The 13,961-nt window shown below is 43.8% G+C and overlaps 1 protein-coding gene across 1 annotated transcript in view; it reads left to right on the top strand.

Annotated features, from left to right (window-relative positions):
* The window catches only part of FREM3 (FRAS1 related extracellular matrix 3), a 112,825-nt gene that overhangs the window by 77,493 nt on the left and 21,371 nt on the right, over positions 1–13,961 (top strand). The window contains exons 7-12 of the mRNA XM_074950943.1: positions 576–725; positions 4,762–4,971; positions 6,561–6,758; positions 7,831–7,995; positions 12,808–12,990; positions 13,367–13,497. Of these exons, the coding sequence (XP_074807044.1) occupies positions 576–725; positions 4,762–4,971; positions 6,561–6,758; positions 7,831–7,995; positions 12,808–12,990; positions 13,367–13,497 (1,037 nt within the window). The remainder of the gene's footprint in view (positions 1–575; positions 726–4,761; positions 4,972–6,560; positions 6,759–7,830; positions 7,996–12,807; positions 12,991–13,366; positions 13,498–13,961) is intronic.

The raw sequence follows: 13,961 nt of genomic DNA, 5'->3' as shown, positions 1-13,961 counted from the left end.
TTTCTACTTTTTTTGAGTTAAAAGAAAAGATACTGTGAGGGTCACCCCCACAGTTTTACGTCTATGTTGTCTTCATATAGTACAGTTTTTGGACTGGTGTGAAGCTAACCTGCTAGAATGACTACTGAGGTTCTTAAACTGACCTACCCCAGTTACAGAGGGGAAAAACAGAAACCTTAAAGAAATGTAATACTTTCTCACTCTTAAAAGCACATTTTCAAAGCATGCCCTCCACTTGTGAGGACAAAAATGTACATACATGCTTCTGCACACACTCTAGCACCTGCATGCTCATGTTCAGTTATTTAATACCTGTGAGCTCACAAGTGTCGGAATTTATACTTGCAAACTCCATTGGTATCAATGGGCTTTGCAGGTGCAGTTTCTGACACTTGTTTCCTTGCAGGTGTTAAGAGCATTGAAAGAGGGAGTACAGGTGGTAGAAGGTGGCCAGCTGTGTGCGCCTGCAGAGTGCAAGTTCATGTCCCCATATTTACACGTGCACAAATAAGGCTTTTTGGAAAATTTACCTTTGTCTCCATTCTGTTCCCCTTTTTCTCTCTCTCTCTGTTTAGAACCTGCTTTATACTTCGGCGACACTGAATATCGGGTGGATGAAAGTGCTGGTTACGTTGAAGTTCGTGTCTGGAGAACTGGAACAGATCTCTCCAAACCGGCCTCCGTCACTGCACGTTCCAGGAAAACGGAGCCAGTATCAGCAAAGGGTGAGTTGCTTTCAAATAAAAAATGTTCAGATTGCTCTCTGATCTGTACTCACGTGGGGTGCTATCAGGGTTCATTCTGACACTCCTCTGATTCAATGTGTGTATGAGGCTTTTGGCAGGGTTATTGAAGTGCGGAATCTGGTGCTTTTGGCAGGCAGATAATACCCAGTCTTATGTCTGACTCAGACAGTGCAGATGATTTCATTCACCAACATCTGGTAGAGTCTGGGGCATGAATGTTAATAAGTTGATTATAGCTCAATCCACACAAGACCGAAATGATGAGGATAGGCTGAGGGAAGCAACTAGAACAGATGGCACAGACAATGCTGTCCCCTTTAAGTATGTTGCTCTGAAATTGGTCACCTGAGTTTGCAACTTAGGGGCGTTGTTAGGCCTCCAGTTGCTTTAGATGATCATAAGATACAGTGGCTGGGATGGCTTTATTCCTGCTGCATCTAATAAAGAGTTTATGACCTCTTCTATGGGATGCAGACCTCACTGCTGTTATCGATGTCTTTGTCACCTCGTAATAAGATTACTGCAATACGCTCTGCATGGGGCAGAATGCCAATGTCCACTCTTTAAGTGGTGAATTTCACCAGGATCACATGTCACCAGTGCTCTGTGATCTGTGCTGGCTGTCTGTTGGTTCATGAGTGGAATTCAAGGTGTAATTATTTTTTTAATCTAGAAAGCCCTAACTGGGTTGGGATTGGTCTACCTTAGAGACTACCTCTTTTCCTATTTAATATTGCCCCAGCTGCAGGGAAAGAGGGTATACAAGCTGGATCTCCCTCAGTTATTAGAGAGGAAACTGCTGGCATTGCATTTTCCATGAGAGCCCTGGAACCTTCCCTTCCTCACTTTGATCCAAAGTAGCCCAGACCTGTTGACTGCATCTGCAAAATAGCTCATCTCTCAGCCAGGTTGCAAAGACAATCTCTTTAAGAGGGATTTTGGGAGCATTTGGGTAGGATGGCGTTTTGCTGGGATGCTGTTTGTTTGAATTTAATTAAGCAGCCAGCAACATAAAGAGCAGTTGTGGTAACTGCTAGGTATTGGAAAGCAAACAGCATTTATTAAGGATCATTCATTCCTCCTCATTGGTGATCTGCTGGCAAAAGACAAATAATGCTTCAGTGACCTTCCCATTAATCAAGTTGAAAGCAGTCTTCTCTTTTTTTTAATAAGTGTGTGATAAATGGTCAGAGCTGTTGCCAAAATAACAAGTAATAAAGGCGGGGTGAAAGTAACTTAAAGGACTTACCAATTCTCCGGAGTCCTGAGCAGGGGGGCGTGGCCTCAACCGGAAGAGGCGGGGCCTTTAAATCAACATTTAAAGGCCCCAGGGCTCCGGCTGCAACTGGGAGCCCCGGGGCCTTTAAATCACCCCCGGAGCTACCAGCTGCAGAGGCAGCTGGAAGCCCCAAGGCTCAGGGGCGATTTAAAGGGCCCCGGGCTGTGGCCGCTGCTGCCGCAGCATAGCTCCGGGCCCTTTAAATCACCGCCGGAGCCCTGCCGCCGCCACCCCGGGGCTCCGGCAGTGGGGCGCAGGTGGCACTTTAAAGGGCTCGGGGGCTCCAGCCTCTGTGGGGAGCCCCAGAGGTTCGGGGGGGGTGCTTTAAAGGGCCCGGGGCTCCCCGCAGCAGCCGGAGCCCCTGGCCCTTTAAATCACCACCAGAGCCGTGCCGCCGCTACCCCAGGGCTCCAGCAGCGGGGCTCGGGGGGAGCTTTAAACGGTCCGGGGGCTCCAGCCGCTGCGGGGAGCCTCAGGGGTGCTTTAAAGGGCCCGGGGCTCCAAACAGCAGCCGGAGCCCTGGGCCCTTTAAAGTGCCACCGGAGCCCTGCTGCCGCTACCCCAGGGGCTCCGGCAGCGGGGCTCAGGCAGCTCTTTAAAGGGCCCAGGGCTCCGGCCGCTGCGGGGAGCCCAGGGCCCTTTAAAGCGCCAGCCTGGGGAAGCCAGTCTGGTCCTGCACGGCGTACTGGCTCTTGCCAGTACGCTGTACCGGACCGGACCGGCTTACTTTCACCTCTGAATAAAGGGCTTTAATAGGTACAAGTGGCATTTAATTATATAACTTATGATATTCATGCAGGGAAATAGGAGAAATGGGGGTTTGTATGGAACTACTGTAAGTCAGGGAAGTAGTTAGACAACCACACATGGTGTGTGGTAAATATTAAGGCTTGTTGTTAGTTCAGGAAGAAATGGAGGCTTTTATTGCTATTGGATTCCTGTAGGGCTCTGTGCTGGCTACAAAGCAATTTAATAATGTTGCACTCAGGGTGCTACATGTCTGATTTGAGGAGACGCTTCAGTTATAACCCCCTATTTTCAGACATTTACTGTTTCTGGAGAAAAAAAAATTTCCTCTAAAATTTTTCATACTTTCCAAATATTTGTAAAGTTTGATGAAATTCCATTTAAATCTATATGAGATACCCAAGCAGGAAATATTTGGTTAAGAAACTTTTCAAACAAATTTTTGGACTAAAATTTTATAAACCAAAATAACATTTTATAAAGCTCAGAATTGGTGAGGACTAAATTCTCAGTGAGAAGTAGTGCCTATAACATGTTTGAAGAACTGTGAGAGTGACACACTATTTTCTACTGTTGGCATGTCTCATGATGTGGAGGTCCACATATACATGTGAAGGTAAAGAAAAGTTAAGAGAGCTAAACACGTAAGTCAAATTCTGCTGAGATTTACATCTGACTGACTATCTTCAGAGTTTGCTGAAAAGATAGCCGAGGCAAGAAATGATAGAAGTTTATAAATAATAATGTTCAATCTGCTGTGGAGAGGAAGGAAAATGATTGCTCTCATTGATCAAGGGTGATAAATAGTGCATTTAAGGTGCAGTGAAGGAGAAAAGTTTGGAATAAATAGTGCAAAGAGCTGTGGAATCAGAATAAAATCAGTTTGGCTATGCCGACGTGCTTGGCAGGGAAGCAGTGGAGTTACCATCTATGGAAATTTTCCAGTCAAGACTTTATATTTTACCTCTTCTGTGAATAGCGAATATCCATCCCCAGAGGATGTCAATCCAGCACTGTTCACCAGTACTGAAGTTACTGTAAAAAAAATATAGACAGAGAAAGTCAACATTTAATGATGAGATCCTGAGGTAGGGATGTTTTGGGGATACAGTGATCCTGGCATTGTGCTGGAGATGGGTTTCACCGGCCCTTTCCAGCCCAAGTGATTGTGTGGAATTACTGTAGGTCTGTTCCTTTATTTTGAAAAAGCTAACCTGTAAAGTAATACTTCAGAAACTGCTTCTGATCACTGAATAATTCTGTTTAACTTTTAAGAGCAAATACGGCCCATGGGCATGATGCTCAATGTATTGGCCAAATTGTTATTTTAAAACTGTATGGACTACGGTCCTGATTCTCACTTACAGCAAGGCCACTTTATACCATTCTGGCAGTGTAAAGAGACACATTTCTAGTCCGTTTGCACTGCCAGAGTGAAGTAAAGTGGCCTTAGGGCTTGTCTATACAGGATGTTACTGCATGGTAAGCCAGGGTGTGAATCTACAGCACATCAACTGGGTGTGCAATAACATTCAGTGTGGACATTGCTCCAACACAGTGCAAGTCCTAGAGTGCAGCTGGGAGTACTGTAGTAAGACGAGCTGCCCTCCAGGACTTCGTGTACTGTAGCTGTGTCCATACAGGATGTTACTGCGCATCAAGCTAGTGCACTGTAGATTCACACCCTGGCTTGCCACAGTAACTTTCTGGGTAGACAAGCCTTTAGTGCAAATGAGGATCAGGACCTTTATGCTTGTTTTTGCTTTTTATGCTCATTGTTCGGTTTTGTTTTGTTTTTTTTGTTTTTTTGGGAGGGGGGAGGGTTTTTTTGTTTTTTTTTAATTTACAAGTGACAAAAATCCAAAATAAATACTTCTCAGAAAAATAAGGCACAGATTGTCTTGATTTTGTGAACATATTCTGCAAATAAATGGTAAAATCTTAATATATGGCAAATGAGTGGCCATGTTCTTTTTGCTTCCCAAACAGCTGGAATTGATTACGTGGGCATCAGCCGGAATCTGGACTTTGCTCCTGGAGTCAAGATGCAGGTGTTCCGAGTGACTGTCCTCGACGACCTGGGGCAGCCTGTTTTGGAGGGTCCGGAGAAGTTTGAGCTGATTCTCTATATGCCCATGAATGCAGTGCTTGGGGTGCCTAGCAAAACCACCATCTTCATCAATGACAGCATTACTGACTGTAAGTGTAAAGCAAGAAGCTTTTTTTATTTTTAGTACTTAAAGTACACACACAAGATCCAGGAAATCTTCTGGCAATAGTGTTAGCTGTTACATGTATAATTATGTACTGCAGTTCATTATCATGGAATTCTGCCTTAGCTGACGTGGTGGAAAATGGACTCTATGCACAAGCTGGAGTAAGTCTGTAGCACAGCTCCTCTGTGGTCCATATTGCAGCCTGTTCACTTGGTCACTATGTGCTTGAAGATGGTGTTTTTGGACAAGTAGATTTGGCTCTCCTTGTCCTTCTAGAGATACATGTAAGCTCGTTCACCGGGGCCTGCTGCACTTGGGTGAATTTGATCATTAAATGAATGTTCATGTCAATGGTACTGAGGCCTTTAGTACGAAACTGTAAAAGTGGGTGAGTTATCCAGCCTCCGTGTTAGTATAAGAGTTTGGACCGTAAAATTCAAAGGTTTCTCACGTGATTGTACAAATTGTGATGCTCAAGGGCAGCTCTATCAAATGACACGTAGTGCATCTTCTGCTGAGGAGTAAGACTACTTCACTGACTTGCATTGCTCACAATGAGATAACAAACGGAAAATTCATACATTATTTAATAATCAGCACAATGCCTTTCAGAGCACTTGGCTATTTGATAAGTAGCCAGGTATAATCCCCTGGGATCTCAAGTTTCTGCAGATTAACACCACTGTAATAAATAAATGAAGTTACATAGTTCTAGGCCAGTTTGGTCTCTAAACATGCTCTTCAAAGTTTAGTTCCAATCTCGAGCTGTGTGAAATTTGCAACCACCAGGCCCAACCCTGTACCTTTTTGAAGTTTTGACACTGACTTCAGAGGGAGCAGGATTGTGCCGCTCAATCGCTTTTGTATTAATTCCGTGCCTAAATCTGCGACTAGAAAAGACTCCTTAATACATATTTACAGAAAATAATCCCATCATTCAGAAACAGATTAGATCAAAATACATCAAATTCTCAGCTGCTGGGTTGGTTTGGTTTGTTTCTTTTGGAAGAAAGGCAGTGAGGTCAGTAGAGTCTAGGGGCTTGACTAGAAGGTGTGTTACTTCACTCCGGAGGAGTGTACATTCTAGTGTGCACTAGTGTGTCATGCACTGACTGACCCATGTGGAGCTTGCTAGTGTGTACTAGAAGTTCCCTAGACAAGTGAGCATCAATATAGTAGTGTTTGAAATAGACTACATTCATGTGCACCAGGGAACTTCTAGTGAACGCCAGCAAGGTCCATATGGGCCAGTTAGTGCACAGCATGCTAATGCGGACTAATGTTTACACAGCTCTGGTGCAGGCTAGTGTGCTGTGTAGACAGTCCCTGAGTCAGTGGCTGAGTCAATACAGATTGAAAGTGTTTTAATTCATCAGGAGTTAAAATCTGTATTATTTTAAAAGCACTTATTGAGCTGAACCCCTTCTGATTGCTGCAAATGGCTATGAGGAGAAATAGGTCCACGTCCAATATTTCTCTTCCAGAATGTAACCAGCACCCTCTATCCGTATGCCATGGGCATTCTTATCATGTGGACTCTACAATGAAATGTGTAAAATCTTCTGTTTTCAGTACCCAAAGTCCAGTTCAAGAAACCATGGTACACAGTGAATGAAAAAGATGGACAGTTAGTGGCTATCATTTATCGTAGTGGTGATATTAACCATAAATCTACCGTCCGTTGCTACACTCGCCAAGGTTCTGCTCAAGTCATGATGGACTACCAGGAGCGACCAAACACAGATGACTCTGTGGTGGTGTTTCTGCCAGGTAAAATCCCTCCCGTGAAAACTGGAGATCCTCAGAAGGAATAGTGACTCTCGGTGCTTTTGAGGAAAAGAACTCATCGGCTAATGAATAAAAGCTGAGTGCCGGGGACGGTTTGGGCGGAATCTCCATGTAAGTAATGCCAGCGGGATCTCACGTCAGATGAAGCTGCTGCAGCACAGGCTTTCAGCAAAGAGCTCTGTACCCACAGCTTCAGTCTGCAGCATTTTCAAATATTTTATATCCAAAAATGGGGAAGGAAGGGAAATCAAACTACCTAAGTGCGTTGCCCCTGCTGTTCTTCTGAAGCAGAGTACGTATACAGAAAAAATAAAAGGAAGGGAGATCTGATGCTTTCAGTGGAAGCACAGCAGCAATGATTGGCAAGCAGCACTCTTCATGGCTGCACCCAACACCCACAGGACCTGTCCATGAGGACCCCGAAGTCATCTTTTTTTTTTTTTAAAGACACACTTAATTTCCCAATAAAATGTGTTTTACCTGGTCAATGAGCTCCTTCACTGCTGGTGACTATGGCTTTCTGTCCTAGTTCTCAGTGAAAAGACTAGGTCTGACATCTTTTTGTCTCTCAAAGTACATTTTAACGCTGATGAAAGGTGTTTAACGGGAATTAACAGCCCTGGAGACAGAACTTTCTGTTGACCAAAGAGCTTTTTTTATGCTGCCCCACCAATATACCTCAATCCTAACTATCCTTCCCAGGGTAAGAAGGCGGCTCAGTCTATGTGATCACTCAATCCTTGGTCTCCGCTGAGTGCTCCTGAGGATGCCCATTAGTGCCTGTTGTGATACTGGACGGTATGGCAGGAAAACCACACTGAAAATATGTTGAGTGATATCAAATAGAACTAGCAGAAAGGTCTGAGTTACCCTATCCTGGAACTACATTGTTTGCTTCCACTCTCTTGAGATTAGTCATTTTTGTTGTTTTTTTTAAATTAGTTAGGGAACCTTAAAGGTGCATTTGGTTTTTATCCTGGGTCTTTTGTGCTGCAGTTGGTTTGTAACCACATGTGAGGGTGATCGTAATGCCTGTTTTATCCCCTCTCTGCAGGAGAGATTGAGAAGCCCTGTGTGGTAATACTGGAGGATGATGCAATTTATGAAGAAGAGGAAGAATTCAGACTAGTGCTTGGAACACCAAAAAGTACCTCAACGTTTGGTGCCTCCATTTGGGAGCAAAAAGAGACCCTGATCAAGATTAAGGATGAAGAAGACAGTGAGTTTTTAAGCATCTTTGTGTTTATTGTTAAATATACAAATTCAAAGTAGTACCACAGCAGTAGCTGAAAGCTGGAACATAGGACTTGCTATTCTGGATCAGACCACTGGTACATCTAGTCCAATATCCCATCGCCAACGGAGGCCTGTACCAGATGCTTCAAAGGAAGGGACAAGAAACCCTCTAGTTGACATTTATTGAATAACCCACCCCTAGGGGAAGTTTCCTCCTAATCCCAATAGTTTAGAAGTTTGTTTACACGTGAAGCAAGAAGTTTAATTCCTTCAAAGCATCTTGTTGTTTATTGTTATGTATTTACTGTTATAACTCTGAATACTCCTGCTACCCTTATAAACGATGAAACAGTTTTTGTTTCCTGCTAAGCTTCTGATGTGATGATGTAGCAATGAGTTCCACAGGCTAATTGTGCATTGTATGAATATTTTCCTGGTTATCGGTTTTGAATTTGACACCTTTCAATTTCACTGATTTTTCCCTCTGTTCTTGTGTAATGATACATGGTGAATAGCAGTTCTTCGAATGCTGGTCCCTATGTGTATCCCACTGTAGGTATGCATGCGCTCCATGCTCCCAGAGCCAGAGAATTTTGAAAGCAGTGTCTGTTGGTCCACACGTGCCCTGGCTCACTTCGTGCCTCCAACTAAGGAGATCAAGGGCAGTGCGAATTGACCATCTCTCCAGTTCCTTTTCACCACCTCTTGGTCTGGATCGGAACCTCCGGAGTCCAAAGCTTCAGCTTTATTCTTTTATCAGTGAACATATATTTAAATATCTGCACATAGTTTTTAGAAGTTGGAGAGTTTTAAAGTTTTATCTGATAGTTTTTAATGTTGGCCTCCCTGACCTTCGGAGCACCTCCTGTCTTGTACCCTGTTTGGGTACTGGATTATGCCCAGTACTCCAGCCTTCAAAATTTGTGCTTCCTACCTGCAGTCCTTCTCAATCAGTGATGACACCCAACACTGCCTGTGGTGCTTCAGGGGGGCCTGCGTCGTGACCAGCTGCGGTACCTGCTGTTCGTTCCTCAGCCGTAACTGGGAAGCACTCGTAGCTGTAGGAAGCACCTAATGGACAGGGCCATGAGGCCGCAGTTGGACCCAGGCCGAGGGACCCCCACTGTGTGTCGGCCTGACTCAGCAAGGAGTGCATCTCTTACCACAAGGTGCAACTCAGAAGCGACGGAATCTATCCCCACGGGGTCTTGTCGGGAGAGAAGGGAGCATTCTCGTAAACATGAGAGCAAATCCTCCTCCAAATCCACTTCAAATAAGTCAGATACAGCCCTACCTAAACTGAGCGAGTCTCTAAGCTCAGCCCAAGAGAACTTAGGATGTACTAAGTCTCAGAGGCATGACAAGAAAGCCCACAAGTCTAGGGCTCCACCAGCACCAGATCACAATCCGGCAGCACTGATGCCTCTGGTATCTCCCAAACACAAACCCTGGGATCTGCCAGCACCAATGAAGACCGATCACCAAGAGCATTGGTTACCCACGGTACCATATTTGTCTTCCGTGGCTGTGGCACATTCTGTCTCTACTGCAGCTCAGACAGACCCAAGAGTCAAGACCCATGCTCCTCCTGATGAGATCTTCTCTGTCCCAGACCCGGAGTCTCCTATTCCATTGGATCCCTGCCTTTCGAGAGAGGTTCTGACCCCACCAGGAGAGCTGACCTCTGGGAGGGGTCTGTCTCCTGTTCCATCTTTTGGCTATGATTTCCCTCTGGTGGCACCATCTGTACCACTTTTAGATCTGGAATTGGCTTTCTCCTCATCAGAAGATTCTGAGCTGCCCTGTGAACCATTACTCCCTCCTCCAAAGACACACCTTCCTGGGCAGAAGGCCTGCACCAGCTTGGGACCAACCTCCACCTCATCAGCTACCTCAAAACTATTGGTACACTGTGCCATGGAGACCTCCACAACCTCACTTTGATCCATCCTATTGACCATACTGGGGCCCATGGAACCAGTACTATCCCTCAGAGTTGGTCCAGTCTGCTAGGGAAGTCATCCCTTCCCTTCCCTTCCCTTCCCTTGCAGAAGGCAACTGGACCTGTCCCCTCATCCAGCTGAGGAGGAGTATGCACCAGATCCAGAGGTTCCACCAGAACAAAACAGATGAAGCAGTGACTCCAATGTCTCCATCCCCCCCACGACGTTGAATTTTACATTTGAACAATAAATGCACCCCTCGGGGAAAAAATTAAATACTGACACTGGTGGGAGCTTTGTTGGTGCACTGACTGGTGAGTTTGTGTGCTAGGTTATATGAGAGTAGGGAAACTGAGACAGCGGCAGGGTCTGACACTGGGTTTGAGAAGACCCTGTGTGACCTGTGGTTGCCTTGGGGTGGGGGGCACACTGAGAATGCTCAATCAGGGCAAACTGCAAAGAATGGGGTAGACAATCCCCCAACTGATGGTTATTTATTCTAATAATTAGATTCACCAAGCCAGCAACAAAACAGCTTCTACAACACCTTACTGGTTACCCAGAAGCCATAAACACAGCTCCCTTTAAGTAATCCAGCCTTGGGCTCCCACCCAGACAGCCAAGTCAAATGTGATGAGGATTACTGAAAGTCTTGTTCATCATATATAAAAGTCTGCCAGTTAGGGATGTAAAAGGTTAGCCGATAAACATTAGTCTTAGCAGTTGACCTGCCTTAACCATTAACCCCGGGCTCACCGACCCCATGCCGGCCCACCAACCCCAGCTGTGCTGCCTGGCCGAAGTGGCCCCAGCCACAGTTAACCATTTAGACAATCAGTTAACCATTTAGACAAAATATTTTTAATAATTTAAAAGGTTACATTTTTAAATGGTATTAACATCCCTACTACCAATCCCAAGGGATCAGACACATCACCTTCCAGGTCAATTAATATTTCAGATTTTACCCAAATACAAACCTACAGCCAATTCTTATTAACTAAACTAAAAATTATTACAAAAGAAAAGAGAGAGTATTGTGGTTAAAAGATCATTATACATACAGATATTAATAAAGTTTGTAGGTCAGTTTCATAGTAGAGATGGTGAGCTGCTGAGATGCAAAAAAAATTCTTTCCCGAATCAGTCCATCAGGTTATAGTCCAAATAGGCAGTCCATATAGAGAGTTTGTTCAAATTCTTCCATGAGAAGTAGCAGGGTAATCCAGACTGAAGCTAGAGACCTCAGTTTTCCAACTCAAGCTTCCCCTGACCAAGCTTAAGCAGACCTGAGATAACAGGATCAGAGCCCTAGGCAGGCTATCGATAGCCTCTTGACAGCAGGTATTCCTTGGGTGAAGCATTGTGACCTTGAAGTAAAACTTTCTATTTCCTGTGTATACACAGGTAATTAGTAGCATTCATCAGCATAAGGTAGTTATCCATTAAGCAGTTCATAGACAGTTTACTACAAATTTCAAAGAGAAATCTAGACAATGATATTATTACACGCAAGTTCTGTTTAAACGTTAATATCCCCGTTTGATCTCTGAATCAATAGAAAATAGTGACAGACAGGAGCTGTCTGGTTATATTGTTAACCTCTAACAATGTATAGGTGTAAACAGACCAATACAATCTCAATCTTCTTCCAATTCTCTAACAATACAAGTCTACATTTCAAAGCACTAGTCTGTCTAACATGGCTTTAACTATTTATAAGGAATGGCCCCAATTACAATTTACATACTTTTCTAATATGGCTTTAAAGGTTGAATTTGGGTCATTTAGCCTGCAAGTTGCTTAACCCTTTCAGGCTAAGTGTCACACCCTTTTACACAGTAGTGTATATGTACACTCTTGGATAAGAAAGTACAGTGGCCTTATCACAGCCTACTACATATATTCAAGTTGGATAAACGGGTTTTTTTTACAAATAACCATTTCTTTTTCTTTGTGTTTCTTGAATGAAAACCACAATATTATGTCCTTGTCCTCAAAGGAAACATGCACAACACCTTCAAAAGACAAACCTGGGAGCTTAAATTCCTAACTCTGCTAGACACCAAAAATCATGGAGTTAATAGGGACACTGGTTTTATGTCTCGTTACAACCATTTGTAACCCACTAACCACCACCTCTTGTTCCTATGGCTATGGGTGTTAATGGCCCACTTCATTTTGAATGGTACCTTATAACGTGTGTTAACACTTATGCTTAACAATCATTCCACCTACCATTTAGCTGTGACCTCTGAGTACCTGTCCCAGAGCTGAAGAAGATCTCTGTGTAAGCTTGAAAGGTTGTCTCTGGGCAGGTCTACACTACAGCTGGGATCGACGCTCTGAGATCGATCCACTGGCGGTCGATTTAGCGGGTCTAGTGAAGACCCGCCAAATCGACAACAGATCACTCTCCAGTCGACCCCTGTACTCGACCCCCGATGAGAAGAGTAAGTTAAGTCAACAGGAAAGTTTCTCCCGTTGACCCCCTGCAGTGTAGGCCCCGCGGTAACTCGACCTAAGGTATGTCAACTCCAGCTTCATGAATAACATAGGTGGAGTTGCGTAGCGTAAGTCGACTCACCGCGGTAGCATAGACATAGCCTAAGGCTCTTTCAACAACAGAAGTTGGTCCAATAAAAGCTATTACCTCACCCACTTTGTCTCAACCACAGTACTAGTCATTCTCTTTTTAAGAAAAGATACAAAACAGTTAGCTCTTTTGTTTGACTTTCCACGTTTGTTTGGCCCATTTTTCTCGTGCAAGCTGTTTATTGGCAGTTCATTAATGACTTTTGCACTTGATCCAAATGGGAAAGAGTGACTTTTTTTTTTCAATTCCCTTACAGAACCAGTGATTAAGTTCTCCAAAATCAAACACAGCATTCAGGAGCCTCAGGAGCCTGGAGAGATTGCAGTTGTAAAGATCCCCATTTTACGTCTGGGTGACAGCTCAAAAGTATCTGTTGTGCGAATCCACACAAAAGATGGCTCTGCCACCTCTGGGGAAGACTATAATCCAATGTCTGATGGTAAGGATTGTCATGGAATTATTGAAATGCCAGTTCAGAAAGTTATCATGCAAATGAATGAAGTATAGCGAGCAGCAACATTATTGGCTTTACATATAATTCCCTAATTCTTTTTTAAAAATGACTCTAGCGATTCATGTGTCTTGTATCAGATGACAGTAGACTCAAGTGTACTTAGGCTCAGTCATTCAGCAGGACCACTTCAACAGTTTAACAAGCTCATATACTTTATAGCCCCCTCTGAATGTTTGGAACCAACAGAAAAGCCGAAGTGTTCCATTCCAACATGACGTGTCATTTGAACATCCACGATAGAGAAAACAGTGATTCTGCTATTGATTAGGAAAAAAGGTTAATTTGTTTGTCTCTAAACCAGACATTGAATTCAAAGAAGGAGAAACTGAACATATTGTTGAAGTTGAGGTCTTATACGATGGAGTGAGAGAAATGAGAGAAGCATTTACAGTCCACTTGAAACCAGATGAGAATATGGTGGCTGAGACACAGGTAACGATGGGGGATTTTTTTGTTTTGTTTTGTTTTTTTAATTTTGTTATGTCTGTTTGGTTTGGTTTGCATGCTTGTTTTTTAAACCCAGTCAATGTTTTAAATATCCCTTTATTCATTAATAACAGATTGCAAATTTTAAAAAAAAAATGTCCCTGTGATAATATGCAGTAATTGTAGGGCTATTTCGTGAAATATAGAGCTCCAGATTTTCAAAGGCTTCCCCCTTCCTACATTCTTTCCCCTCAGGCTACATCTACACTTAGGGCAGTGTGTAGAGTACAGGCACTGCATACCCAGCTAACATGGGTATAAACAGCAGCGTAGGCGAGGCATGGCTTATATGAGTAGAGTGCCCTATACACCTGAACCCCCACAGTATATACCCTACACAGCTCTCGACATATCCAAACAGTGCCTCCCATATCTAATTGCTATTTTTAGCAATGTCCTTCTGCCTTCCC

This window comes from Natator depressus, chromosome 4 (genome assembly GCF_965152275.1).
Source record: "Natator depressus isolate rNatDep1 chromosome 4, rNatDep2.hap1, whole genome shotgun sequence".
Lineage (NCBI taxonomy): Eukaryota > Metazoa > Chordata > Testudines > Cheloniidae > Natator > Natator depressus.
Note: the sequence above shows the minus strand (reverse complement) of the source record. Positions and strands in the feature narration are given on the sequence as shown.